At 38.1% G+C, this 24,989-nt stretch overlaps 1 protein-coding gene across 4 annotated transcripts in view; it reads left to right on the forward strand.

The window, feature by feature from the left end:
* The window catches only part of AKAP7 (A-kinase anchoring protein 7), a 142,931-nt gene that overhangs the window by 65,812 nt on the left and 52,130 nt on the right, over window positions 1-24,989 (forward strand). For all 4 annotated transcript variants that reach the window (XM_087444119.1, XM_087444117.1, XM_087444116.1 and 1 more), the window contains exon 7: window positions 15,864-16,011. In XM_087444119.1, the coding sequence (XP_087300245.1) occupies window positions 15,864-16,011 (148 nt within the window). The remainder of the gene's footprint in view (window positions 1-15,863; window positions 16,012-24,989) is intronic.

Raw genomic sequence — 24,989 nt, forward strand, 5'->3', positions numbered from 1 at the left:
CTCAGGACTGCTTTAGCTGCATCCTATATGAGTTGGTATGGTGTATTTTCATTTTTATTTGTCTCCAGATATTTTTTGATTTCTCCTTTAATTTCTTCAATGATCCATTGATTGTTCAGTAACATGTTGTTTCATCTCCAGATCTTTGTCACTTTCCCAGTTTTTTTCTTGTAGTTAATTTCCAGTTTCATAGCATTATTGTTGGAAAAGATGCTTGTCATGATTTCAATCTTAAATTTGTATAGGCTTGCTTTGTTTCCCAACATATGGTCTATCCTTGAGCTTGTTCCATGCGCACTTGAGAAGAATGTGTAACCTGCTGTGTTTGGATGGAGTGCTCTATCTGTATCTATTAAGTCCATCTGGTCTTGTTTTTCATTTAAGTCCACTATTTCCTTATTGACTTTCTGTCTGTATGATCTGTTCATTGATGTAAGTAGGGTGTTAAGATCCCCTACTATTATTGTGTTGATGTTGATATCTCCTTTTAGGTTTGTTAATAGTTGCTTTATGTACTTTGGTGCTCCTGTGTTTGATGTGTATATATTTATAAGTGATATGTCTTCTTGGTGGAGTGTCCCTTTTATCATTATATATTGCCCTTCTTTGTCTCTCATTACCTGTTTTATCTTGAAGTCTACTTTGTGTGATATAAGTATGGCAACACCTGCTTTCTTTTGTTTGCCATTAGCTTGGAGTACTGTCTTCCATCCTTTACTCTGAGCCTGTGTTTGCCTTTAGAGCTGAGATGTGTTTTCTGGAGACAGCAGATTGTTGGGTCTTGTTTTTTAATCCATCCCACCACTCTGTGTCTTTTGATTGGAGAATTCAATCCATTTACATTTAGAGTGATTATTGATATATGAGGACTTAATGTTGCTATTTTTTTGCTTATTTTCCGGTTCTTTTGCATTTCCTTTGTTTCTCGGCCTGTGTGTTTCGGATTGCTGATTTAGTTTGGTAATTCTCTATGGTAGTTTTCTTAGCTTTCTCTTTATTTATTGTATGTGTCTCTGTTCTGTTTATTTGTTTAGTGGTTACCATGAGGTTTGTATAAAAAATCTTGTAGATGAGATAGTCCATTTTCTGATGGTCTCTTATTTTCTTAGACTAAGTTGATTCCATCCCTTTCCGCTTCCCCTTCTAAGTTATTATTGTCACAGTTTATTCTATCTTGTGTTGTGAGTTTGTGTTTAAAGTGATGAGGTTATATTTATTTTTAGTGTTTTCCTTCCCTTAATCTTTGATGTTATAATTAAGTGTTTGCTAACCTATTCTGATAGAGAGCTGCAATTTTTCTGATTTTGTCTACCTATTTTTCCCGTTGCTCAAAGCTTTGTATCCCCTTTTTCTTTTTTTTTGCAGGCATGAGGGCCTTCTTGAGCGCTTCTTGTAGTAGGGGTCTTGTGGCAATGAACTCCCTTAGCTTTTGTTTATCTGGGATAGTTATTATTTCTCCATCATATCTGAAGGATATTTTCACTGGATAGAGTATTCTTGGATGCAAGTTTTTGTCTTTCAGGATTTGGAATGTATCATTCCACTCTCTCCTAGCCTGTAGAGTTTCTACCGAGAAATCAACTGAGAGTGTTATTGGGATTCCTTTGTATGTTGTTTTTTTCTGCCTTGCTGCCCTTAATATCTTTTCTTTATCATTGACTTTTGCCAGCTTTACTACTATATGCCTTGGAGAGGGTCTTTTTCTGTTGATATATTTAGGCAACCTGTTGACTTCATTCACTTGTATTTCCAGCTCCTTCCCCAGGTTTGGGAAGTTCTCAGCTATTATTTCTTCGAACAAGCTCTCTGCTCCTTTTTACCTCTCTTCTCCCTCTGGAATACCTATAATCCTTATGTTGCATTTCCTAATTGAGTTGGATATTTCTCAGAGAATGTCTTCATTTCTTTTTAGTCTTAGTTTTCTCTCCTCCTCCCTCTGGAGCATTTCTGCATTCCTATCCTCAGCAATGCTAATTCTTTCCTCCAGATTGTCAGCTCTGTTCTTTAAAGATTCCAGATTTTTCTTTATCTCCTCCATTGTGTTTTTCATCTCCAACATTTCTGATTGGTTTTTCTTTATAGTTTCAATCTGTTTTGTGAAGATGTTCCTGATTGAATTGTCTATCTGTGTTTTATTGCAATTTGTTGAGCTTCTTTATGATAGCTATTATGATTCTCCATCATTTAGGTTATAAATTTCTGTGCCTTCAGGATTGATTTCTCGGTGCTTGTCATTTTCCTTCTGGTCTGGAGATTTCATATATTTTTCTATACCGCTTGAGGGTGTGAGCTTATTTTTCTTCATTCTGAAAATATCTGGTCACAGTTTCCACCTGCCACCACTTGGTGGGGGTCAAGAGCTGTGTATTCTGAGCCTGCTGTGATCCGTGGGCACTCTGGCTGACTCAACTGATTGTGCTGGGGCACCCAGCGGGTGGAGAGGGGCTCTTTCTTTTGCCTACCCGATCCAGGGGGCTTCTTGTGCTTGCCTCTCTATCTGCTCTCCTGGGGTGTTAGCTTGGTGAAGGCACCCCCACAACAGTTGAGTCCCCTCTGTGTGGGACTTTCCCATAGGCTGTGAGAGAACTCGGAGAGCGATGGTTTTCCTATGGAGGGCCACCCCTCAACCCCTCTCTGAGAGCCTCCCGGTCCCGGTCCCAGGGTTGCTGTTGTTTGGGAAGGAAAGGTGTTCTTCTTACCTCCTTCCACTTCCTTCAGGGTTTCCAGCACCTCCACCTTCAGACATATGGCTGTGTGGGTCTCTCAGACGTCTTTTGCGTTGTGTGAACATCCTCTGTTGGTATATGAATGTCCTTTTTGTTGTATCTTAGTGGGGGAGAGTCTACGGGGAAAGCTCACTCTGCCATGATGCTGATGTTACTCTTTTAATGGTTTTTTAAAATGAAAAATTAAGTGAAATCTGCTGTGACATGGAATTGTAATTTCTTCTGAGGCATTCTAGGTGCTGTTAGTCAACTGTGTCATCTAGTGTGTCTCAAAGAGCACTATTTATAGTAAGTGACTTATGTTTCTAATACATTTTTCAACTTCGTGCTGCTGTGTTATTTCCATATATGGAAAAAAACTAAATAAGTTTACACTTGTTTAATGATTGGAGGTATCTAGAAAGTAAACAAGATGTTCATTTGAAACCTTTTTGTACTTTATACATCTTTAAAAATTGAAACATGTGGGAAACAATAAGCAAAAAGCTGAATTATTTTAAGAGGATTCTGGAAATTGAGTAATGTCAGAATAACAAATGATTTCTGGTTGACCTTGATTCTATTAGAGATTTTGAAAACTTTGAAAAACCGTAGAAGAAATGACACAGTCAAGCTAATATTAAATCTGTGCAGAGTGGAATGGAGACTTGAAGCAAGTATTTTCATTAGCATTTCCTGAAATTTTTCTCTCAGGGTTTTATGTGAGGCAAGGATTCTGTGATCAAATGAATGTTAGCAACGGTGGGTTAAATAAAATTGATCTGATCCTTTATTTCAGGACTTCTTAGGATCTCTGAAATGCTTATGTTTACTGTGACTCTTAAGAGCTTACGACAACAAAGGTTTATTTTTATGCTCATGGACATGGTCATGGGGGGCTCTGGTCCACATTGTCTTTATTCAGGACCCTGGCTGAGAAGCCTCCTTCTAGGACCTTGCTGGTGTTTTGGCAGAAGAAAAAGAGAGTTGGTGAATCACAAACCGATTCTTAAAGCCTCCACTAAGAAGTGACACTACATCATTCCTGCTCGCATTTTATTGGCCAAGTTACGTGGTCCCTTCTGAGCTCAACAGAGCAGGCTGTATAATCCTCTTGCAGAAATGGGCACCACAAGGAGGGGCAGTGAATACTTTGAACAGTTACGTAGTCGACCTCAGCATCGTTTCCCATATGTACGTGACCAGCAAGTCCTTTTTTCATCAGCCATCTTGTCACACTAGTCTTTGGCAGAACGTGGTTTAGGAAATGCTGATCTTGATAATTCAGGCTTAAATGATATTTTTGCTTCAAACATTCAAACTCAGTGCACGTTTTTATTTATTTTCTGGCATACGTATTTACAGACAAAATTCTGATTTAAGTGTAATTTAAGAAACAGAATTTTAGAACTGGTGTTAAAAGATGCAGTAACAAAGTATTCAAATTAAAATTTCATGGGTTTGCCTTAACTAAGTTAAAATATAAATGTTCTATCTCAACTATTACCATAAGTGATGGGAAATTTTTTTTCTCAACAAGTCATTTTTAGACATTTTGAAACCTCTATTAAATTCATTTTCCTAGTCAAGGACAGAATGGAACATAATGATCTTGTGGGAAACTGGCAGGCTCCACAGTGGATTGATTATGGTTAAAGGCAAAATCGAACACATGCTCAAGAAGAGTATACTTTATTCCAAAATAGTGTTGATACAATTAGCTTGTTTAATAAGTGACAGCGGCTAATTCCCGACCCACCTGAATAGTCACATAAAAGCAAACCAGCTAAAATTATTTGGGTGACAGGAAGATTTTCCCTACCACTGGAAAGAGTGGCCGAGCTCACTGGCCAACCAGCTCTTGTTAATTATAATGAACTGCATAATAAAAGAAGGTAAAGTTTTATTTTTCCTGAGAGCTCCACTTAGATTTAAGGGGAAATTAAGGTTACAATCCAAAGCCATAACTAGTTTGCATTGGAATTTTACTTTTATTCCTAAACATGAGCTGATTTATTTGGGCTATTCGTTAGAATCTTATTCTCTATAAGGACAGGTACCTTAAAAAATAGAATAATACTGATTCTTTGAATTTCTAAATTGCTCAGTTCTCTTTCTGTTGGTTACTCCAGTAAATTAAAGAAAAAAATGTTGTTGACCTCTTCCCAGGACCAAACTTCTCATTATCTGTAATTGAAGACTAACGACTTGCTCATATCACCTAAGGGACTAGCCACCCTTGGCTATAGGAACTCCAGCTTGGTTCCCGCACTAAGTGTTCTTTCTCTAAAACCTACCTGGATGACAACATTTTTAATTGTTGGCAAGGTTAGTGACACCATTTTGGAGACCCATCTTTAAGGCCTTCTAAGTACAACTGTATCTGTACAATGTCCTCAAGCTGATGGCTAGAGCATGCAAGTACTTCTCTTCCTTCCTTGGCTACTGCCTTCCCTACAGCTGAATTTGATTATAATATTTTGTTATATAACCTTATTTAGACCAGAACATTTCTTTCATAGTAATTTCACGTTTGGTCTCTAGTACTGCTGTGGGATCTTAATCAGCCAGTACCTGGGAGAATGTTCTCTGTGACTCCCTCTACCGGTCCTGCACCCTTAGCTGCTTCCCCTCCCTGTTCATACTCATTCTATTTTTCATGATTTGGTCCTCTTGGATTCCCTCTTGCTCCTCAGTCTTTCTGCTCCTCCTGAGAATTAGAGAACGGTAAACCGAGTACTTTGTGCTCTCTGACGTCCAGTGCAAATATCTCTAGAACTTAATTTGGTGGAATTAAGTGGGGGGAGTGGTTACCTGGGCATAAGCTAAATAGTTAGGGAAATCACGTCAAATACACTTCTCAGCAGGTTGTAAATTTCTATCACACATATCCCTATGGCTGGTGCCTAAAATATACAAGGTGGGGTGGACACGGAGGGGATGGTGTCAGGTTTGGCTGGTCTAGCTTTTCTGGGGCCCTGCCCACTATGATAGCACATACTTGGAATAGCAAAAGAGGAATATGCCAGTATATATAAATTTTTGCATACTATCATCCTAAAATACCAACTCCTTGCTTCCTGTTAACTTTTCTATTTTTAATTTTTTTTTGCCTACCAAACCCACTGCTTATTTTATTAGTTTAGACATGCTTCTGAAATTTTGAAAAGATCCTTAATTTTTAAAATCTCTAGAAGAGAAAGCTGTTTGAAAATTACTGGCTGGTCTAATATCTTTTTTTACTGTACTTTTTTTTTTTTTTTTGGTGAGGAAGATCAGCCCTGAGCTAACATCCATGCCAATCCTCCTCTTTTTGCTGAGGAAGACTGGCCCTGGGCTAACATCTGTGCCCATCTTCCTCCACTTTATATGGGACGCTGCCTCAGCATGGCCTGACAAGCGGTGCATCAGTGTGCGCCTGGGATCTGAGCCCGGGCCACCAGCAGCGGAGTGCACGCACTTAACCGCTATGCCACGGGGCCTGCCCCTTTACTGTACTTTTTGGAAGCAATATGGAATCTAATATTTGTAGATATATACTGACTCTGAGTTCATTAGAATAATGATGTAATCCCTGTAATTCTGTGTTTCAAAAGTAGTACCAAGAGATTTCACAATTAAATATTTGATTAAGTTTGAAATGTGGACAAAAGAAAGATTCCAACTGCATGTTATATATAAAATTATTTTGCATAGCAATGTGTGTCATATTTAAAAAGAAAGTCTTTGGATATATTTCTTGCTCTGCCTGGAGAGAAACATTCATTTCGAAATTGGTTTAAAGGCTACACCTGATTCCCGGGTCATATGTTTAATGACTGTTCGATATCCAATTAGTGTTTTTTTTCTACAAACCCTCTTTTATCTAAAATGATATCTAGGGAACGTTTCTAACCAAATAAAGTGAAAAGGCTTGTATCATTGAGCACTTTTTTCCTTGTTCCATTTCCTAACCTATAGCACACTCCGTGTAAATCTTAGTGTCATCCTTTCTTTTGCACTCCCTCATTCACTTCTCTAACATCCTTGTTGGGACGCCTTCCTCTGTTGGGTAGGGGCTTCTGTCCTAAGTGGTGTGCAAGGAATATGCCTGGGTAGTTGAAAGAGGGTGAGTTAGGTGAAGTAAGGTGTTCTGTTCAGATTGGGGAGTTGGGGAGAGGAAGGAAGAATGTTGAGGGGAGGGGCCTCAAGGGAATTGATTAGTTCATAAGAAAGTGGGAAAAGAAGCAAGCGCTAGATGCATAGGAGCAGGATGAGCTACAACATGCTCTAGGTCTTTCTTGCTTGTCATTTCAAGGCTACAATTCATGATGTCTGTGGATGCATCTAAAATATTTTGCCCATGTACAGTCTCTTCCACACTGTATAGGTATTTAACTTGCATTTGGATGGTATCTAAGGCTACAGTTAGGTCTGAAATTTTGTCTGTAGATAATCTAACCAATTTAGGTGAATGGCTCCAAGCTTTTGACCTCTAGGCTATAAAAGTAGAACACGTTCAGTCGTAATGTATGTGACAGTATGTAGGCCAGTGTTGTAGGACAAGTTAAAATTGATGTTGGGATTTTTCTATGAACTTATTTCTGAATGATCTGCAGAACAGCTTCACTCTCCTGTTTCATTGTTGGGATCCTGAGAACTTTTTTTTACTAGTGGCTTGCTGGCATTATTGACTTAATGTCGGGAAGTGTTGATTAGAAGGGAAAACTATTGCGTTGAAGGAGGAAAACATCTTAGAGTAAGTTGTCAGTGTTTAGACCATATTTGGTGAGAAATTTGGAGGTGGTGGATATTTTATGTTTTATCTTTAGTTTATAGAACTAAATGGTTACGTTGGTGAATTCAAGAGAACGTGTTGTTATTTGCTCCAAAAAGCAAAATATTAGGAAAACAGATGTGATAGGGAGGAGTAGGCTGTAGTTTGTTTACATAAGTGACCACAGGACTGTGGTGAGCCAAGAACACAGCTGGGGCTTGGTCAAGGGGATCTGAGAGTCCAGCTGAGTTTGAGCTGATAGGAATCATTCTTGGATGCCACCATTAGGAGACCTTTTCTTTGTTTCAGTTTAATGAGAAAAGCCACATGCAAATATGATAAACAGTTATATGGCCAAACAGCATATGATGTTTCATTCTATGCTTGAGAAGGCTTGAGGAGGAGTTGAGAAGAGGGTTGTTAAGTAGACAGAATGAGCTTATATAGGAACAGACTGTATTGTAAGTAAAGGTTTTGTAACGTTCCAGTACTTATTGTATTGACCCTGCAACCTTGAGAACTTCTTGAGTACCATTGACCTGTTATCTCTGGTCAACATGTCATTAGTCAGTACAAATAAACTAAAACAAATAAACTAATTGTGGACCAAAGCCATGTTTCTTCCTTTGTTCTGTTTGATGCCAGCACCTTGTGGAAAGAAACTCCAGGCCCAGGAAGCAATATGGCATCTTCTCTTTTATGAAGTGGCTTGGGCTGTGAGGAGTGGTATGTCACCTTCTCTCTGTGACTGCTTTCCTTGCCACTTGATGCCACAAGAGCATCCAGCTCTTCTCAAAATGGTCGGATAGGTAGAAGGAGGTGTCAACAGTAGATTAAAAACATGTAGCTCTAGCAGCTATGTTTCTACTTATTATTTGCTGGAAGGTGTAATATTATAAATGTTGGATACAATGCTAGGGTAAAGAGATGCTGCTTTTTCTTTCTCTAAAGCCTCAAGATTAATCAAGGCAGTAGTGGTAAAAGCAAGTTTGTAAGTAGAGGGATTAAGGAGATGGCCTACCTAAAAAACCCACGGTGAGCTGTATAGAAGTTCCAGCATTAAGGAAAATGAAGAATTGAGAAATACTGTATACTTGAATAAAGAGCTGCCTTAGAAAATGCAAACAATCTCTACCAGTATTTTACTTGATTTTTTGGATATTCACAGTAGAAGAAGAGTTCTATTTACAGGCTGGATTATTTGAATAATTGTTTCTATGTATAAGTAGCATCTGTGAATTCTTTCTCATCTCCCTCTATGAAATTCATTTACTATGGACATATAATTATCACTTGATTTGTTAATGTTAATGCAGCATATTAAAGGAAGGTGTTTTAGAATGCTAGAGATTCCCAAAGTAATTTTCACATTGCTTTTAGAAATATGATAGTGTATATGGTTCTATCTTAAGAATGATTAATGTTCTTAGAATTTTAATGTTTTCAACAGTGAAGAGCTTGAATGTTATCCATTCTGTTCTTTTCAATTTATCTGTGTTCTCCACTTATTCTGAATCTCAATCCAAGCTCTACCTCTTACTAGCTGTGTGTCCTTCAGTAAGTGACCTAATTTCTCTGTGACTCAGTTTCCTTATCTGGGATAGCAGTAGTACCAATCTCATAGGGTCATTGTGATTATTAAGTGAGTTAATAAAAGTTCTGAGAGCAGAGCCTGTGCATAGTAAATACTGTGTATTTTCTATTATTGTCATTATACCGATGATAGAAGGCATCATTTTTTCAGATTGGTCCAGAATAATGGGCAAAGTACCATTGATTGTCTTTTCTATTTTCCATCACTCCTTCCTTTTTCATCTCTAAATTTACTGACAGGCATGAGGCAGGGTGTCAGGGCTGCAGCCAGGCAGGAAATGGGCATGATGGACAGGGGGACCAGGCAGAGCCCAGCCCCATAGGCTGACGTGAGGGGCAGGAAGAGGAGATGGAAGGCTGCCAGGTGGTTCTCACTCGGGGTTGCTGGTCCTGGATCTTAGATCACCATGCCCTTCTAGGGCCCATTGGCTGCTGCCATGAAGACTCCTCTTTCCACCCCTGTCGGGCACAGGCTTGGGTGGAACTGAGCCTGAATGGGAAGAGGCTCTGTTATCCCAGCTGAGAGGGGCTGAGGGAAGAGCAGCCGACAAGGAGGTGATCAAGGGGTCTGTCCCAGGAGGAAGATGGAAATGAGACAGTGCAAATAACAGCAAAAAATGTAGTTACACCAAGAAAGGAAGGGGTCATTCAGAATTGTAAAGTAACATTTGCTTTTGAGAAGTCCCGCGTCAATATATATATATTTATTTACTTATTTTTTTGTGAGGAAGATCAGCCCTGAGCTAACATCCATGTTAATCCTCCTCTTTTTTGCTGAGAAAGACTGGCTCTGAGCTAACATTCATTGCCAATCCTCCTCCTTTTTTCTTTTCCCCCCAAAGCCCCAGTAGATAGTTGTACGTCATAGTTGCACATCCTTCTAGTTGCTGTATGTGGGACGCGGCCTCAGCATGGCTGGAGAAGCGGTGCCTTGGTGCGCGCCCGGGATCCGAACCCGGGCCGCCAGTAGCGGAGTGCGTGCACGTAACCACGGGGTTAGCCCGCATGTCAATATATAGTCTTTTTATAACTTTCAATCACCAATATATAACTTTTCATTAGGGACAGTGATCATTAAGAATGATTTTAGTTTTTTAACCAATATTGTATCACTAAAGATATGGAATTTTTTTCCATTTATGAAATTGAGTGTAAAAGATTACCATTCCTCTTGAACCAACTGATGCCCCTAATGACAAGCCAGTTTGGTTCGGCTCTTAATTTACATTCTGAATTTTGTCATTATCACAGGAAATGTACATTTCTTTTATAGCCACTGTGTGACAGGAATGAACTATTGGAAGACACAGCAGAGCCGCAGACATGTCAAACTTACCATCCGTAGGACGTATGATTTCTTTGTCTGAGATGCAGCCTTCTTGTATTTTCATCATGGAAGTTGTGATTATTGTAATAAGATAACAAGTCAGGAGAGGAAATCATTTTCTATTATAAAAAAAGCCTTAACCTTCTTAATAAAACTGGCATTTCCTCCTTCCTCTGATCACAATAACTTTGTCATAGTAGTTAAAGATGAATAATAAGTATTTTATCCTTCAGAACCTTAAATGAATGATTTTCACATTCATATTGTTAAGTGATGTGGATTTTCATATTTCTTGGCTCTCTTTACTTCCTATATTGAAAATAGAGTTAGATGCGTGGTAATATAATCTGAGTCCTCTTTGGTACATATTAGATTATACACATCATTTAGCTAAATGAAAATGATATGGTGAGTGCTTCCTGGGTAAATAATTTCCATCGCTTATCAGATGCAGCCATTAGATGATTCTAAAAATACTCAGCATGCTCTCAGTGACATTTTTCCTGTATTGGCTGTTTGGGCTCCAAGTTACAACAGAGAGAGAAGTTCCTCAGGGTTTCATGGTACATTATATCAAAGGTTATCAAGTGGCTTTGAACATCAGTGATAATTCTCCCTAAACTGTGACTAAAACTAGGCTAAAAGGAATTAAAGCTTCAGTCATTTCTGGTGATTAATTAAGATAGTCTTGAAAAGTTTTTCTGTTTGATATTTCTTGCCACTAATTTATTGTTTCAAAGTCTGACATCCTGTATTTTAACTTCCTATTTTCTCTGTGAATGTTATGTTGCATAATGGATAGGTCTGTTGTATTGGATACAATTATAAAGATGAATCTCTTAAAAATATACCCTGTCCCTGTTAGGTCCAAGGCAAGAATAATTTTCAAACCGTACTAGACCATCACCAAGCATATTCAGAAGTCCAGAGTTGCGATACCCTTAGCACGGTTTTGTTGAAGATATCCTACATATTGTTTCTCTCCATTTGAAATAATACCAACTCTCTTACCCTTTACAGGTCAGATTTTCCTGGCTTTAACCATTTTTGTGATTTTCTTTGAGCTCTCTTAACATGTTATACCTCCATCGATCTTTAAATGACAAGGTACCAGGGAAAGAGTCTGGCCCATGAAGAAGGGAACCAGAGAGTAATTTGGGGATCCAAAACCTGGAAATAACGCCGTTACTCGGCCTTTTTACCTTTAAAATATAACCTTGCATGGCGATGCCTCTGGGACTATTTTGGCAACCCAACAGATCCACTCAGAAAGTAGGAGCCTTGGAGCCGGCCCCATGGCTTAGTGGTTAAGTGCGCATGCTCCACTACTGGCGGCCCGGGTTCGGATCCTGCGCGTGCACCGACGCACCGCTTGTCCGGCCATGCTGAGGTGGCGTCCCACATACAGCAACTAGAAGGATGTGCAACTATGACATACAACTATCTACTGGGGCTTTGGGGGAAAAAGGAGGAGGATTGGCAATAGATGTTAGCTCAGAGCCGGTCTTCCTCAGCAAAAAGAGGAGGATTGGCATGGATGTTAGCGCAGGGCTGATCTTCCTCACACAAAAAAAAAGAAAGTAGGAGCCTTCTTAGCCTAACCTAGAGGATACCCAATTTTGATGTACTCATTTATTTTCTTAGAACAATAGTCCTTTCTTTTATTATGAAAGAGAAACACCACCTGCTGCGGCTGGATGGTGAGACTACTTCAGATAGATTTTACTAGAAAAGAAATATATTGCCATGGGACAAAGAGCTTGAAAAAAAGAAAGGAGAAATATATTGCCAAACAAAAAGTTCTCCAGAGAACGAAGATCATAATATTACATATCAGACAAAAGATTTTTCTGAACAGAGCATGTCATTTCAGTGCCTCCTAAGGCCTCATGCCTCTTTGAGCCACAGCTCTTTCTATAAATTGAGTTCAAGAATTAATTCCATTTCACTCTCTAGTAAAAATTAGCTTGTTAAGATTCATATTGGAAGTCAACTGTGAAGAATTCTTGCAAAATAGTTGGTGTTTACTTTTTGTAAAATTAAATTAATTAGCATAACAGATTAGAGTCATTCTTGTTTTTTTTAATTTGTTTGTTTTATTTTATTTATTTATTTTTGTGTGTGAGGAAGATCAGCCCTGAGCTAACATCCATGCCAATCCTCCTCTTTTTGCTGAGGAAGACCGGCCCTGGGCTAACATCTGTGCCCATCTTCCTCCACTTTATATGGGACGCCGCCACAGCATGGCCTGACAAGTGGTGTGGCTGTGCGTGCCTGGGATCTGAACCTGGGCTGCCAGCAGCGGAGGGCGCACACTTAACCACTACGCCACCGAGCCAGCCCCAGATTAGAGTCATTCTTATGTTTCCCTTATTTCTTACTTTAAAAAAGTAATGACATCTTACAAAACTGAAATGGGGATTATAGTGGCTAGCCAGTGCCAGCATTGGTATCTTGAAAACTGAAGGCCCTCCTTTTTCTGCTAAGTTATCACTAATCTTCTCCTGTTTGATCTAAAAGAATTCCGACGCCCCCCCACCCGCAAACACACAGACACACATGAAAAATCATTTAAAAGAGAAATAAGAATGGTCAGCTTCCATTTACTCAGAACTTTTTTTTAATTTCTGAAATCTTATCTCTACGGAAATTATTGCCTAAAGTTCACTAATGATAATTATACACACGCACACGCACACATTTTAGTATTTACTATATTTCAGTGTTTTAAGCACTTCTATAAATTCACTTATTTCATCCACATAACACTCTGAGGTAGGTACTCTCATTAACCTCATGTTTCAGTTGGGGAAACTGAAGTGAAGCCACATGGCTGAAGGTGTCAGAGCCGGGATTTGAGCTCACATTCTGACTGCTCCTCAGCGTTACGCTCTGCTGCCTCTCTTGAGGCGTTCTACTCACCAAATCAAAGGAAATCCACTTGGTTTCGTTCTTGTTGAGTTGTGAATGAACAGCAATTGATGTAAACCATTCTCATCTTGAAAGTCTTCTCCTTTGCGTTGGTGACAATTATTTACTGACCCCTGCTCCATGTTGAGCACTGTCCTAGGCCCGGGGATATTTCAGTGAATAATGATCAGACAAAAATCCTTTCCCGTGTGGAGCTTACGTTCTAATGGGGAGAGACGGATAATGACAGACAATGAAAAATGAACAGAATAAAATAATTACACAGTATGTTAGAAGATGATAAATGCTATGGAAAAATAAACATCAATATATAAAGAGAGAAAGGTAGAGAGGGTCTGGGACTACCTCTTGGGGTAAGAGTACAAATTAAGTGGGGTGGTCAGGTGAGGCCCTATTAACAAAGTACTGTTTGAGCAAGGAATGAAGGAGATGGGAGATGGGCCTGGGCGTCTCTGGGGGAAGAACAGTCCAGGAAGAGGGAACACACAGGACAAAGGCTTTGCACCTGGCATGTTCAAGGAAGAGGGAGAAGGTCAGGGAGTCTGGAGGGGGTGAAGGGGAAAGAGCAGGAGACAGGGCCCGGGAAGTACAAGGGGGCAGAACAGGACCTCGCGGCTGTGCTGGGGAACCTGGCTCTTCCTTGGAGACAAGTGGGGACCCTCTGGAGAGTTTTGAGCAGAGGAGTGACCTGATCCGATGTGTGTTTTATGGGATCACTCTGGCTGTAGAGGAGGCAGAGGTGGGAGAACAGAGGGCCCTGGGATAATCCCGGTGAAAGACTGGAACAGGCGGCTTGGACAGAGGCAGCGAGGGGCTGGTGAGGACGGGGTATGTTTTGAAGGGAAAGCCAACACGATTTGATTGCAGGTGGGGTTGAGAGAAAGAGGGGAATCGAGGATGACCCCAAGGCTCTCCGCCTGATCAGCTAGAATGGAGTGACTGTTAACTGAGATGGGCAAGTCTCAGTGGAGCAGTTAGGAAAGATGAGGGGCTCAGTTTGGACACAGAACAAAAACATATATCAATAAAAACATGTTAAATATAACATTAAAAATCAAGAGTAATGTAAATGTACAGTAGTAAAGAATTGGAAGAATAAATTATGATATCTCCATACAGTGGAGTACTATGGAGACATAAAGATATTTTGCACATCTGTATATTATTTATTGATGTGACATATTAACTGAAAAAAAAAGCTGGTTATCAAATAGTACCCACGGCCCAACGACATTCCTATAAAGAAGAAAAAAGTACTATTTTTTCATAGGAAAAATAGAATACATAACAAAATTATAGTAGTAGCAGTTTGGGGTGATTTAATTTTAGTTTTTTAATATTCATATCTATTTAAAAAGTTTTGTAATAAATTTTTGTGACTAAAAAGGGAAAATACGTATTCTATTATATTTTAGTAAGATATATAAATATAATCTGAAAATAATTTATATGCGCAGAAAAAGACCTAAAGGATACATGTCCCACTGTTAATGTATTTTATGTAAATAGCAGGATCATGAGTGATTTTTATTGTCTTTTTTCTAGATTCTTCATATTTTCTCATTTTTAACAAATGACAAGTATTGCCAAGGTAATATAAAAAAAATTGTAAATTAAAAGGAAAAGTTCGCACATGGTCAGCCGGTAAATTGCCCTGTGAAGTATTGTGCCTTCATCTTACAGACTGTATTTTGGGACTATGCCACTGAGTGCAGGACCATTGTGTAGTAAGGGGAGGGGAGACCTTCTTTCCCCTGTGCTGGAAAACTGCAGGTGTACAACCAGCCCTCTGCCTGCTCTGAAAGGCACTGAGAGTAAGGAGGGGCAGGAGGAGAAGGACTTGGAAGATCACTGACCCCCTATTCCAATTTGAATAACCTTTACTTATCTTTCAGATGGTTCTTACATAAGGAGTTTAAAAGTTGCATCCTTCTTATTAAAACATTCTAGGGCCAGCCCCGTGGCTTAGCAGTTAAGTGTGCACGCTCTGCTGCTGGTGGCCCGGGTTCGGATCCCGGGCACGCACCGCTTCTCCGGCCATGCTGAGGCCGCGTCCCACATACAGCAACTAGAAGGATGTGCAGCTATGACATACAACTATCTACTGGGGCTTTGGGGGGAAAAAAAATAAATAAATAAAATCTTTAAAAGTAAAAAAAACATTTTACACACTATAAAACGTTAGGATCCGTATCACTTTTTGAAAATTCACCCATTTCTCCATTCTTGTTGGAGATGATTACTTTTCTCTTGATATCTCAAATTTTAACTTGATATACTTCCTTATTTCTGAAGCTTAAAGTATATGAAGTTTTGAATGCTGCCAAATTTAACCCAACACTCTTCAATGATTTTTTTTAATACAACTCATCCTAGGCAGAGAGGCTTTAAAAACAACTCTACAACAAGTCTGTGGTATCCAGTTTCAAATGCCAGTAGGCAGTACTGTATACGAAAATGTATTATCAGGTTCTAAGAATGTGATGTAAATATGAACTGACTGCCTAGGTGAAATGATTGATTGATGTGATTTTTGTTTTGTCATTTCAAGGGAGTGAAAAAAATAGACCCCGAACTCTATGAAAAATTTATCAGTCACAGATTTGGAGAAGAAGTGGTACATCGCATAGATCTTTGCTCCATGCTGAAGAAGAAACAAAGTAATGGTTATTATCACTGTGAGTCTTCAATTGTGATTGGTGAGTGCCATTGAAAAATTATTTATTATCTTTATTTTTGATTTCTTTAGCATCATTTTATTTTGGCAAATATTTAGGGCTGGTTATACTTTTTTTTCAATGACATTTTCCTAAATATTGTGTTTTGGGAATAATACATTGAAAATTTTGTGTTTAGAATATATTTAGTATTCATAATTATCAGTCAAGATTTAGAACTATAGTTTTTATACTTTCGTGCTTTAAATATAGTTATAATGAAGTCTTGAAATATTGATTCAAAGTGTATTTCAGTTTAATTTTATTTCATGAATATGAAGAAAGCATTTTCTCCAGTGAAGTCCTGTGTGACCACACCATCCACACCAGGCATTTTCATGTCTGCTGCTTTTAATTAGGAATAGAATGTTCCAGGCAGGAAAGTTTTACTCTGAGAAGAAGCAGCATTTGTAGGTGACCTGCAAAGATTGAAAACCTGTCCTTCAATTTCTTCCCTAAGGGAAACATGTTTTGAGGCGAAACAAAGATTCATACATAAATGCTTCTATCGTCTTCTCAGGGATATGGTGTGTGATAAGAAAGACTCATACACAATTATGTTTCCAAGTGAAAGTGTGTACACCAAATGAAGATTTTTTTTAACCAGAACAGGGCTATTCCCCTCATTCGCAATGTGAATGTATTTCAAAGGAGCCTGATCTGTTGTGATTCAAATTTACTGTTTCAAACCAGGCACTATTCTTATTAAATGTGAACCTCAAGACCACCTGATTTGTATACTTTTGAAGTAACATGAAAATACTCAAAGAAGATAAATACATGTATCTAAATATTTCAAGGTCTTCAACCAAGATATATCTCTCCACATCAGCTTGAAGAAAACCTATGGAAATATGCATCCTGAAAGAATCTTAATACTGAAGTTTATTCAAGCATTTACAAAAATGTTCAAGAGACACAATTTTATTTCCAAATTCTCACTAGAGATCTTCAGAGAAGTCATCATTTGACCCTCCAGAGATATTAGTTATCTTAAACAGAAGGTATTCAGTATGTTGTTTGAACTTTATGTTCTAAAGCATTTCAAGTCTATTTGTAGGAAGACTTTTGTGTTTTCAGAATCTCTGTAACAGAGAGATGTCTTCCATGGAAGCTTTGATGAGGACCAAACATTTCTGCTTAGGTTCATTGTAAAAGGCAAATTTAATCCTTCTTGTGTAATACAGATTTTGTCTAGCTTTCCATATCTTCTCTGTAATTACTTTAAGCCAACCTTGAAGGAGAACTCAGTGCTTCATTGCCTCTCCCACTAAAAATCAAAATAAAGAAAAAAGCAAGCAATGTGTAGATTTTATGGAAGATGCTGTAGGACTGCATTATGCAGCCTATAGCTTACATTATCTGTGCTGCCATTAGACAGCTCTGTTCCGCTTCCCCCAAAACACTATGTTCCAGCCACTGAATTTTCTCTTTTATTGCTCTTTTCCAGCTTAGTCTCTAAAATTCCCCTCATTTTAGTCAATTTCTGTAGATTTTCCCCTCAGGCTTCTTTGTCTCTCACCTTTTCTAATTCAGAGCAATTGAGCTTCTTTCAGACTCCACCAGTCTTGTAGCCCCACACCCATCATTTAATGTTATTTAAAAAAAATGGTTTTTGCCTATTACGAATACTCTATTTTTTTCTGTCGTATGTTGTGATGCCAGTATGAGCTTTAAAATAATATGTGCCACTAAAATGATAATGTTATGATTACCAATTTTATACACACTAGAGTTCTTTTATTTGCTATGGATAACTACTGATTTTTTTGATCTTACCTGAATTTTGTAACAGACAATATTTAGCAGGATTTGGGACTCTTTTCTTTGTGAATTTCATTTCTTAATCAGATTTAATTGGTTTACGTTGGTTTGGCTTCTCTTTGATTGGATCCTAACTCAAATTTAGTGTCTGTTTTCTGAATCTTGAACCAGCGTTTTACTGTATGCGTTAATAGAGGGGGACAGATTTCAGATCATGGGATAGTTTGTAGTCAGAGTGCTAGGGTTGAAGTTGGGTGTCAAGGACTATGGGAACCTCTTGAAATTGTTTATGAAACTTTGTATGTAGGTGCATATGTGAATTTTTCTGGGGAGAGAATTTATTTGATTTGCATATTTCCTATCTCTTAATTTGTTAATGGTGCATTCTTGGAAAGTGCTAGATTCTAAATCACCGATTTTCTTTTCGACTGTCTCAATTATATCATTTAGGGCATCTTTTTTTTTTTTAAATATCAATGACTGTATGCTTCATTTCCAAGATTTCCATTTGATTCTTTTTTGTATTTTCCTGTTCTTTCTTTGCTCCATAGGTACTGTTCTTTCATTTATCTCTTGGAGGATTTCAATATAGTTAATTTTTAATGTTCTTTTATTATTTTTTAAATCTCTAGTTCCTTGGATATGAATTCTTCTATTGTTGGGTCTTTTGTGACACTCAGTTTCCTCTGGTGCTTTTTAAGTTTTTTCAAGAGTGCATCTTATTGTGCTTGTTTCCCCCTCCTAATCCCGTGTGTGGCTTTGCAGCTGTCTCAACCCCAGTCCCACAGGGCACACTGCTTTGAGCTGGGTTAGGGACTGGAACAGCAAGCCGTCCTCGTCCGTCAAGCATTGGAGTTCCTTCTTCTTCTGTCTCTTACCAGTTTGTGAGGTTTTTTTAGAGTAAAGATAATTAGCCCTTTGCTATATTGGCGTCACATATTTTCCAGGTTTTATTTTGCATTTAATTTTGGTCACAAGGTATTTTTCATATTAAATGTTTTAAATTTTTGTTAAATTATGGATTAAAAAATGTTCTCCTGTGATTTCTTTAATTATTATGACTAGAGTCATCTCCAAGCCAAAGATTTGATATGTATTCATTCATATTTTCTTCTTGTTTTTGCATTTGAGCTTTTAATCTACCTGGTTTGTTCATTAATATGATTACTAAGACACAGAGGATTAACACAGAAATCCAGTTACAAATAGTGAGTGTGAAGTAGGGGTTTCGTTTTAGGAATAGATTTTTATAATATTTTTTACACCCCACTAACCTTACTGTGTGTTCCAAGGATTGCAAATTAGCAGCCATTCGTGTTGTACTTGACTTGCACAGGGTTTTTTGTTTGTTTGTTTGTCTAATTTGAATAACTTGCCAATATTGGGCTGATTTTATGTAAAAAAAAATCTGAGTTTCTGCCGCCTTCCAAACAATAGGAAATGTAGCCACATTGATCCCACATTCTTGCCTGGCAGTGCTTTCCTGGATGGGCAGTAGGCACAGTGACCCTTTATCACTCCCCCTTACTCTGTTGTTCTTCTTATACAATTTGCTGGATTTGGTCCCCCTACCTGCTTGGCTCCTGAAGGCATCTGAGTTTGGATGCCCTGATAGCTGTTGCTGTTCCCTGTGCCTACTGCACCTGTCCAGGCTGAACATTTTCCTCTCCATCTGCTGCCATTGTACACCTTGGTGTGGAGTGTTGAGGGAGTTTGCTAGGATACGGAGGCAACATTCATATTTTCAGATACAAGAAAAGGTACTACATTTTAGTTCTCTTATAATCAAAACTTTGGGTGATATTATGCCTACTTAATATTGGGCTACAACTCCTTGCAAACCTAGCTGTACTAACCAGCTAAAATCCCCCCCCCCGCCAAAAAAAGTAAAAAACCAATTCTTCCTGGTGAAACCAGGAATGAAATACGGGTCAGATAGCCTAGAGTGGTGAATGCTGTTCTCTGTGAGCTACTTACTGGAGTTGGGTGAATTACTTTTTCTCAGGCAGCTATGTTCCATTTATATTTCCTTAGGGAGGGTAATTGACTAAAGGACACCGTTTGTAAAATTGATGAGCAATTTACTGCTTGCAAAGACTGGTTTACTGTCAGCTGTCAGACATATCTTATAGGAGGCACTGGGGAATTTGGAAAGGTCTAGAAGGTGCTTTTTTGCAGGCCAGTATATTTCTTTATAACTTTTGCAAGCAGAAGTGGAATGATTTTCTGGGGACCCCAGCTGTTTTTCGGTTTAATAATAATTATTCATCATTAATTTAGTGAATGTTATTGAGTGTGTACGATGTGTGTACTCCTCTCTTGGGTATCATGAGATACAGAGAAGTATAAGATGTAGTCCTTAAGAGTAATGCAGAGTCACTGGGCAGCTAAGACTACATCTGAGAAATGAAGAGGGAGGAGGAATAGATGAGTAGGGCTTTGTCTATAACAATAATGGGCTTTGATAGGACACAGTGGAAGAAGCTTATAGTTTTACCTTTCTAGAAGAGTGTGGGGGTGAGGAATGGCAGAGTTCAGAAGAATAGGATGAGAGTGAGGAGCAGACTGATGGTTAGTAGAGAAAGGACACTTTCCAGGAGCAATAGGTATGATTTGCAGAGGGCAATAAGCAATGGGTTAGGAAGCAGAGTGGAGGCAATATTAGTGACAGGAGGCACCCTACAGAGACTGTAGTGGTTGAATGTACAGTCTGGTTAGCTAAGGAAGCCATGGAGGGGGAGATTGCTAGGTTTGTGTACGAGGAGTTGGTGAGGGAGGTAGGAAAGGAGGTGGGCTCAGTCACGTATACCAAGGCAATGAATATGTCATAAAGGAGACTGAGTGGATAGATGTGGGATAAAAAGAGGGTGAAGTTTAATACTCGACTTAATGACACAGAATTGGATCCTAAAGATAAGACTTTCAATTAGTTTCAGACTGTAGCACAGAGGCAATGAGGGGGTTAGTGTTGGGCCAACCATTGGCTCAAATAGAAGTATACAGGTCTGCACAGATATGGTGACAGAAGAGGAAAAGGGTTGTAGTCAAGTAAGTAACAGTCATTGTACCTATAGTCAATTCAGTCTGTGTCCAATGCCAAACAGCTAGAAACCAGACTCAAGACTTTACGGGCTGAAATACTATAAGATTCTGAGTGACTTAAGTCAATGAATTTGTTCTATCCGAATGTCCCTGCTTTTTGGGACTCACCCTTAAGAGACCTGGGCAGTTTAGACCAATCCTGTCAGTCTTAAGGGCTTGTCCTGGTCCACCCAGGGATTTAAGTAGTTGTATCTAGGTGGTAGTTCAGCCAAAAGGAAAGGACTTTTGGAGTTGCATCTGGGGAAACCCTCAGCTCTGACTTTGGTGTCCGAATCTTCAGTGCTCCTTTACCCTTAGGGGCCAGGGCAGAGCTCTGAGAGCTCTGGATCTTGCCCAGTTTCAGTGTGTAGGCATGAAGGTCTCCTTTATGGAAGATAATACTGTCAATGTAATTGACCCACTGGTGGTTGTGCTAGGAGGGGGTGGAGGGAGAAGGAAGTCAACAATTTTTCTTCATTGGGTGAAAGGCACAGCTAGGACAAAAATCGAGCTTTCTAGAATCCTTAAATCTGAACCTTTGTCAGATCAATGATAAATAATAAATTTTTAGAATGTTTAATTTGAAAATGTTTGTATTGCTTAAATGCCATATGCCCACTTGAGGGTCCACTTAGTGGAGAAGGTTATTGGCAATAGATATGTGCTTGAATGTTTATTTTTCTCAAGTGAATCATTTACTTTTTGCCATAGAAAAATGTCCTTCACAGTGCTTATCTTACGAATTATTTAAGATTCTGATAATTTACAAAATTTACAAGGCTACACTTTTGTTGGGTTTTAAATCCTTTTAAAATATACTTTAGTTCAGTAGTTCTCCAAGTTTGGTCCATGAGTCCCTCGTGGTCCCTGGGGTACTTTTAAGGGTCTGGGAGGGCAAAACTATTTTTATAATATATACTAAGACATTATTTGCCTTTTTCCACTGGGTTAACATTTATACTAATGTTGCAGAAACAGTGGTGGGTAAAACTGTGTGTGGCCAGTATGGATCAAGGCAGTTGCAATTAAAAAATTTTTGTTAAAAAGCCAGTTTCGTGTAAGAATATTCTTGCTGAGTAGTAAGAATTATTAATTTTATCTAATCTGTCTCCACATGTGTCCTTTGATATTCTGTGTAACAAAAATAGGAAATGCACAGGGCGCGCTCTGCTGCATGTTGAAGCAGGGGTCTGGGGAAAAGCACTCGCCTTATTGTTTCAGCTACAAGCTACAGTAGCCACTTGCTTTCATGGAACACCATTTTTTCTTGAAGAATGACTCACAGACTCTCCTTTTCACACTTGGGTATTTGGCAGACAGTTTCTTGAAAATAAATAAACCTGTCACATCAAGGACAACTGACCTTATTTACTACTAATGGTAAAATTCAAGCTTTCAGGCAAAAAATAAGAATTTTGGAAAACTCTAATCTATGACCATGAGTTTGATAGTTTCCTAAAACTTGAAGACTTTTCCCACTTTTTGTTATGGATAATTTTCCATACATAAAATACATAAAATTTTCCATACATAAAAGTAGAGAGCACAGAGTAGAATAATGAACTCCATTTTCCCAGTTTGTTTTTCATCATCACACTACCTGTTTTTACTTTACTGAAGTATAACTTATATGCAGATCCTGCACGTATGTAAGTCGTGAATTTTTAACATATGTATACACTGTGAAACCATTATCACCATCAAGATATGAACATCTCCATCACCTCCAGAAGTGAACTTGTGCCCCTGGGCAATCCATACTTAGAGACTTTCCTAATGAGATGGGCTGATATTAATGAATATTTTTTTGATGTTGCATAATTAAATGTGTCAAAATATGGAAGATCTGGAAAACTTAGTGAATCAATATTTTTTAAATGACCAATATATGTTGTAATAAAGATATGCATGGATGAAAGATCCATTAAAAGTTCGAGATAGACCAAAAGATTTGACTATAAAGAGTTTGAAAAGTTCATTGATAAGTTTTAAGATTCCACATTGCAACTAAACTTTAAGACTATAACTTGTTGAGTTTTGATATAGGATCAAAGAAGAATATCCAAAATTATCTGAAAAGGCTGTTATTCTCCTCCCTTTTCCAACTATATATCTATGTGAGGTTGGATTTTTCTTATACTTCAAGTGAAACAACATATTGCAACAGATTGAATGCAGAATCAGATATGAAGATAAAGCTATCTTTGCTTAAGCCAGACATTAAAGAAAATTGCAAAAATGTAAAATGTCATTCTTCTCACTATAAAATTTTCTAATTTAAAAAGGTAGTTGTTTTACATAAACATTTATGATAATGTTTCATTTATTATTTATTATAAGGGGTTTATTGTTGATATTTGAAATGAATTAATTGATAAACATAAACAAAGGCTCTTGGAGGTGGGGAGATTGTCAGTAATTTTTAAGAGTATAAATCCTAAGCACTGAGGCCTAAATTCTTAAGACCTGCTGCTTGAGTTCAAGGAAACCATGAAAACATTTACTCCTCAGACAACTCTCCAAACTTAATTTTGATCAATATTTCCAGCCGTTTCTTCCAACTAATTAATTTTGATGGCTACTCAGCTATCTCTATATAAAATATAAGCCAGTGATTCTTCTCTCTTTAATTTTTTTCTCCCTCCCTCTTTAATTTCCATTTAGGCATTTTGTGGTATGTGGTCATACCATCTGTCTTGTAGGTATGTGACTCTAGCATATCTATATGAAATGACTCATTTAAAAATCATTATTATGTGACACTGATATTCTATAATATAGGAATGTCTGTTTTGTGGTGGGCAGGACCAAAAAATTTGTCTTGTTTTCTTTCGCGCAGGCTGACAGGGAGATGATTAAGAAAATTTCACCTCTACTTAGACCGATTAAGATGACTCTATTTCAAGCATGTTAGAAGAGGGAAAAGCGAAAAGACAGTGTATCATCTGAGAAAACTGTACATTTTTTTTCAGTTGAAAACTTTCACAGTTGAAAATTTTCTCTGTTTAAAATGATCAAGTAGTTTAATCAGAGCTGAGTACAGGGTATTTAATTATGTATTTTATGACACAGAAATTGAGTGACCATATGATTTATCATTCAGATGGTCCACTGGTAAGTGTACTATGCTGGGATGAAAGGAGATAACCAGGAACATCCTGGTTTAACTGGGACTTATATCTTCCTACCTAGAAGGCATAATGTTCTTAGAAAGGTAGAACCTTGGACATGTTCAAATACTGTATTTCAAATGCCAATCTTGTTCCCTTTTGTAATCTAATTGTCCTCTTTTCAATGTTTCTTTGATGAAACATGTCTTCTAAAAAGAAAGTGTTTGCCATTTCGTTGTAATATGCCCCTAATAAAAATGAAAAGCAACTGATAATTGGAAATCTTAGCTTATTTCTTTACATCTGCTTGAGTTGGAGGAAGCTTCAGGATAGGTAACTGAGAGAATTAATCTTAGTGATGGCTCACTATATTTTAACTGGTGTATCAGCTATTAATCTGGATGCTAACACCAAGTGACAGCTGTGGCTCAGGCTAATTTGAAATCCAACCATGTTTTGGCCTGGTTTCAAACCTTATGATCTATATGATGCCCGAGGCTCCCTACATATTACAGGGCGGTGCCATGAGGTAGATTTCACTATCTGACAAATTAAGCATCGCTGCTAGAATGATGCAGTAATAATTGATGTTATTTCATGATTTATTTGTAGAGCCTTCAGTTTTAAGTGTATTTTAGAAAACATGAAAGTAAATATTGAATTCCAAATAAAAAGAAAAACTACGTGAATGAAATGATTGGCGTGCAAGGTCTGCAGTCAAACAGAGCCATTAGGGTATAGGAAATTAGTGTTAGGAGACCCTTCCAGTTGCCAAAAGTTATGGTGAACTAGCCCATCATATTGCCTGATTGCCTCTGAATACATTTTCCCACCACACTAAAAATGCTTATTAGTGTTTTAAAAGTGCTTAGCACAGTGCCTGACATATAGTGTTATAAAAATGTTAGTTATTAATATATAACAATACTATAATAGCAATACTCATTGTATTAGAATACTTATTGCAACAGTATTCTTACTTTCCTAACATCGGAACACCCATTT

The sequence above is a fragment of the Ceratotherium simum genome, chromosome 19 (genome assembly GCF_057802395.1).
Source record: "Ceratotherium simum simum isolate JZ-2026a chromosome 19, ASM5780239v1, whole genome shotgun sequence".
Lineage (NCBI taxonomy): Eukaryota > Metazoa > Chordata > Mammalia > Perissodactyla > Rhinocerotidae > Ceratotherium > Ceratotherium simum.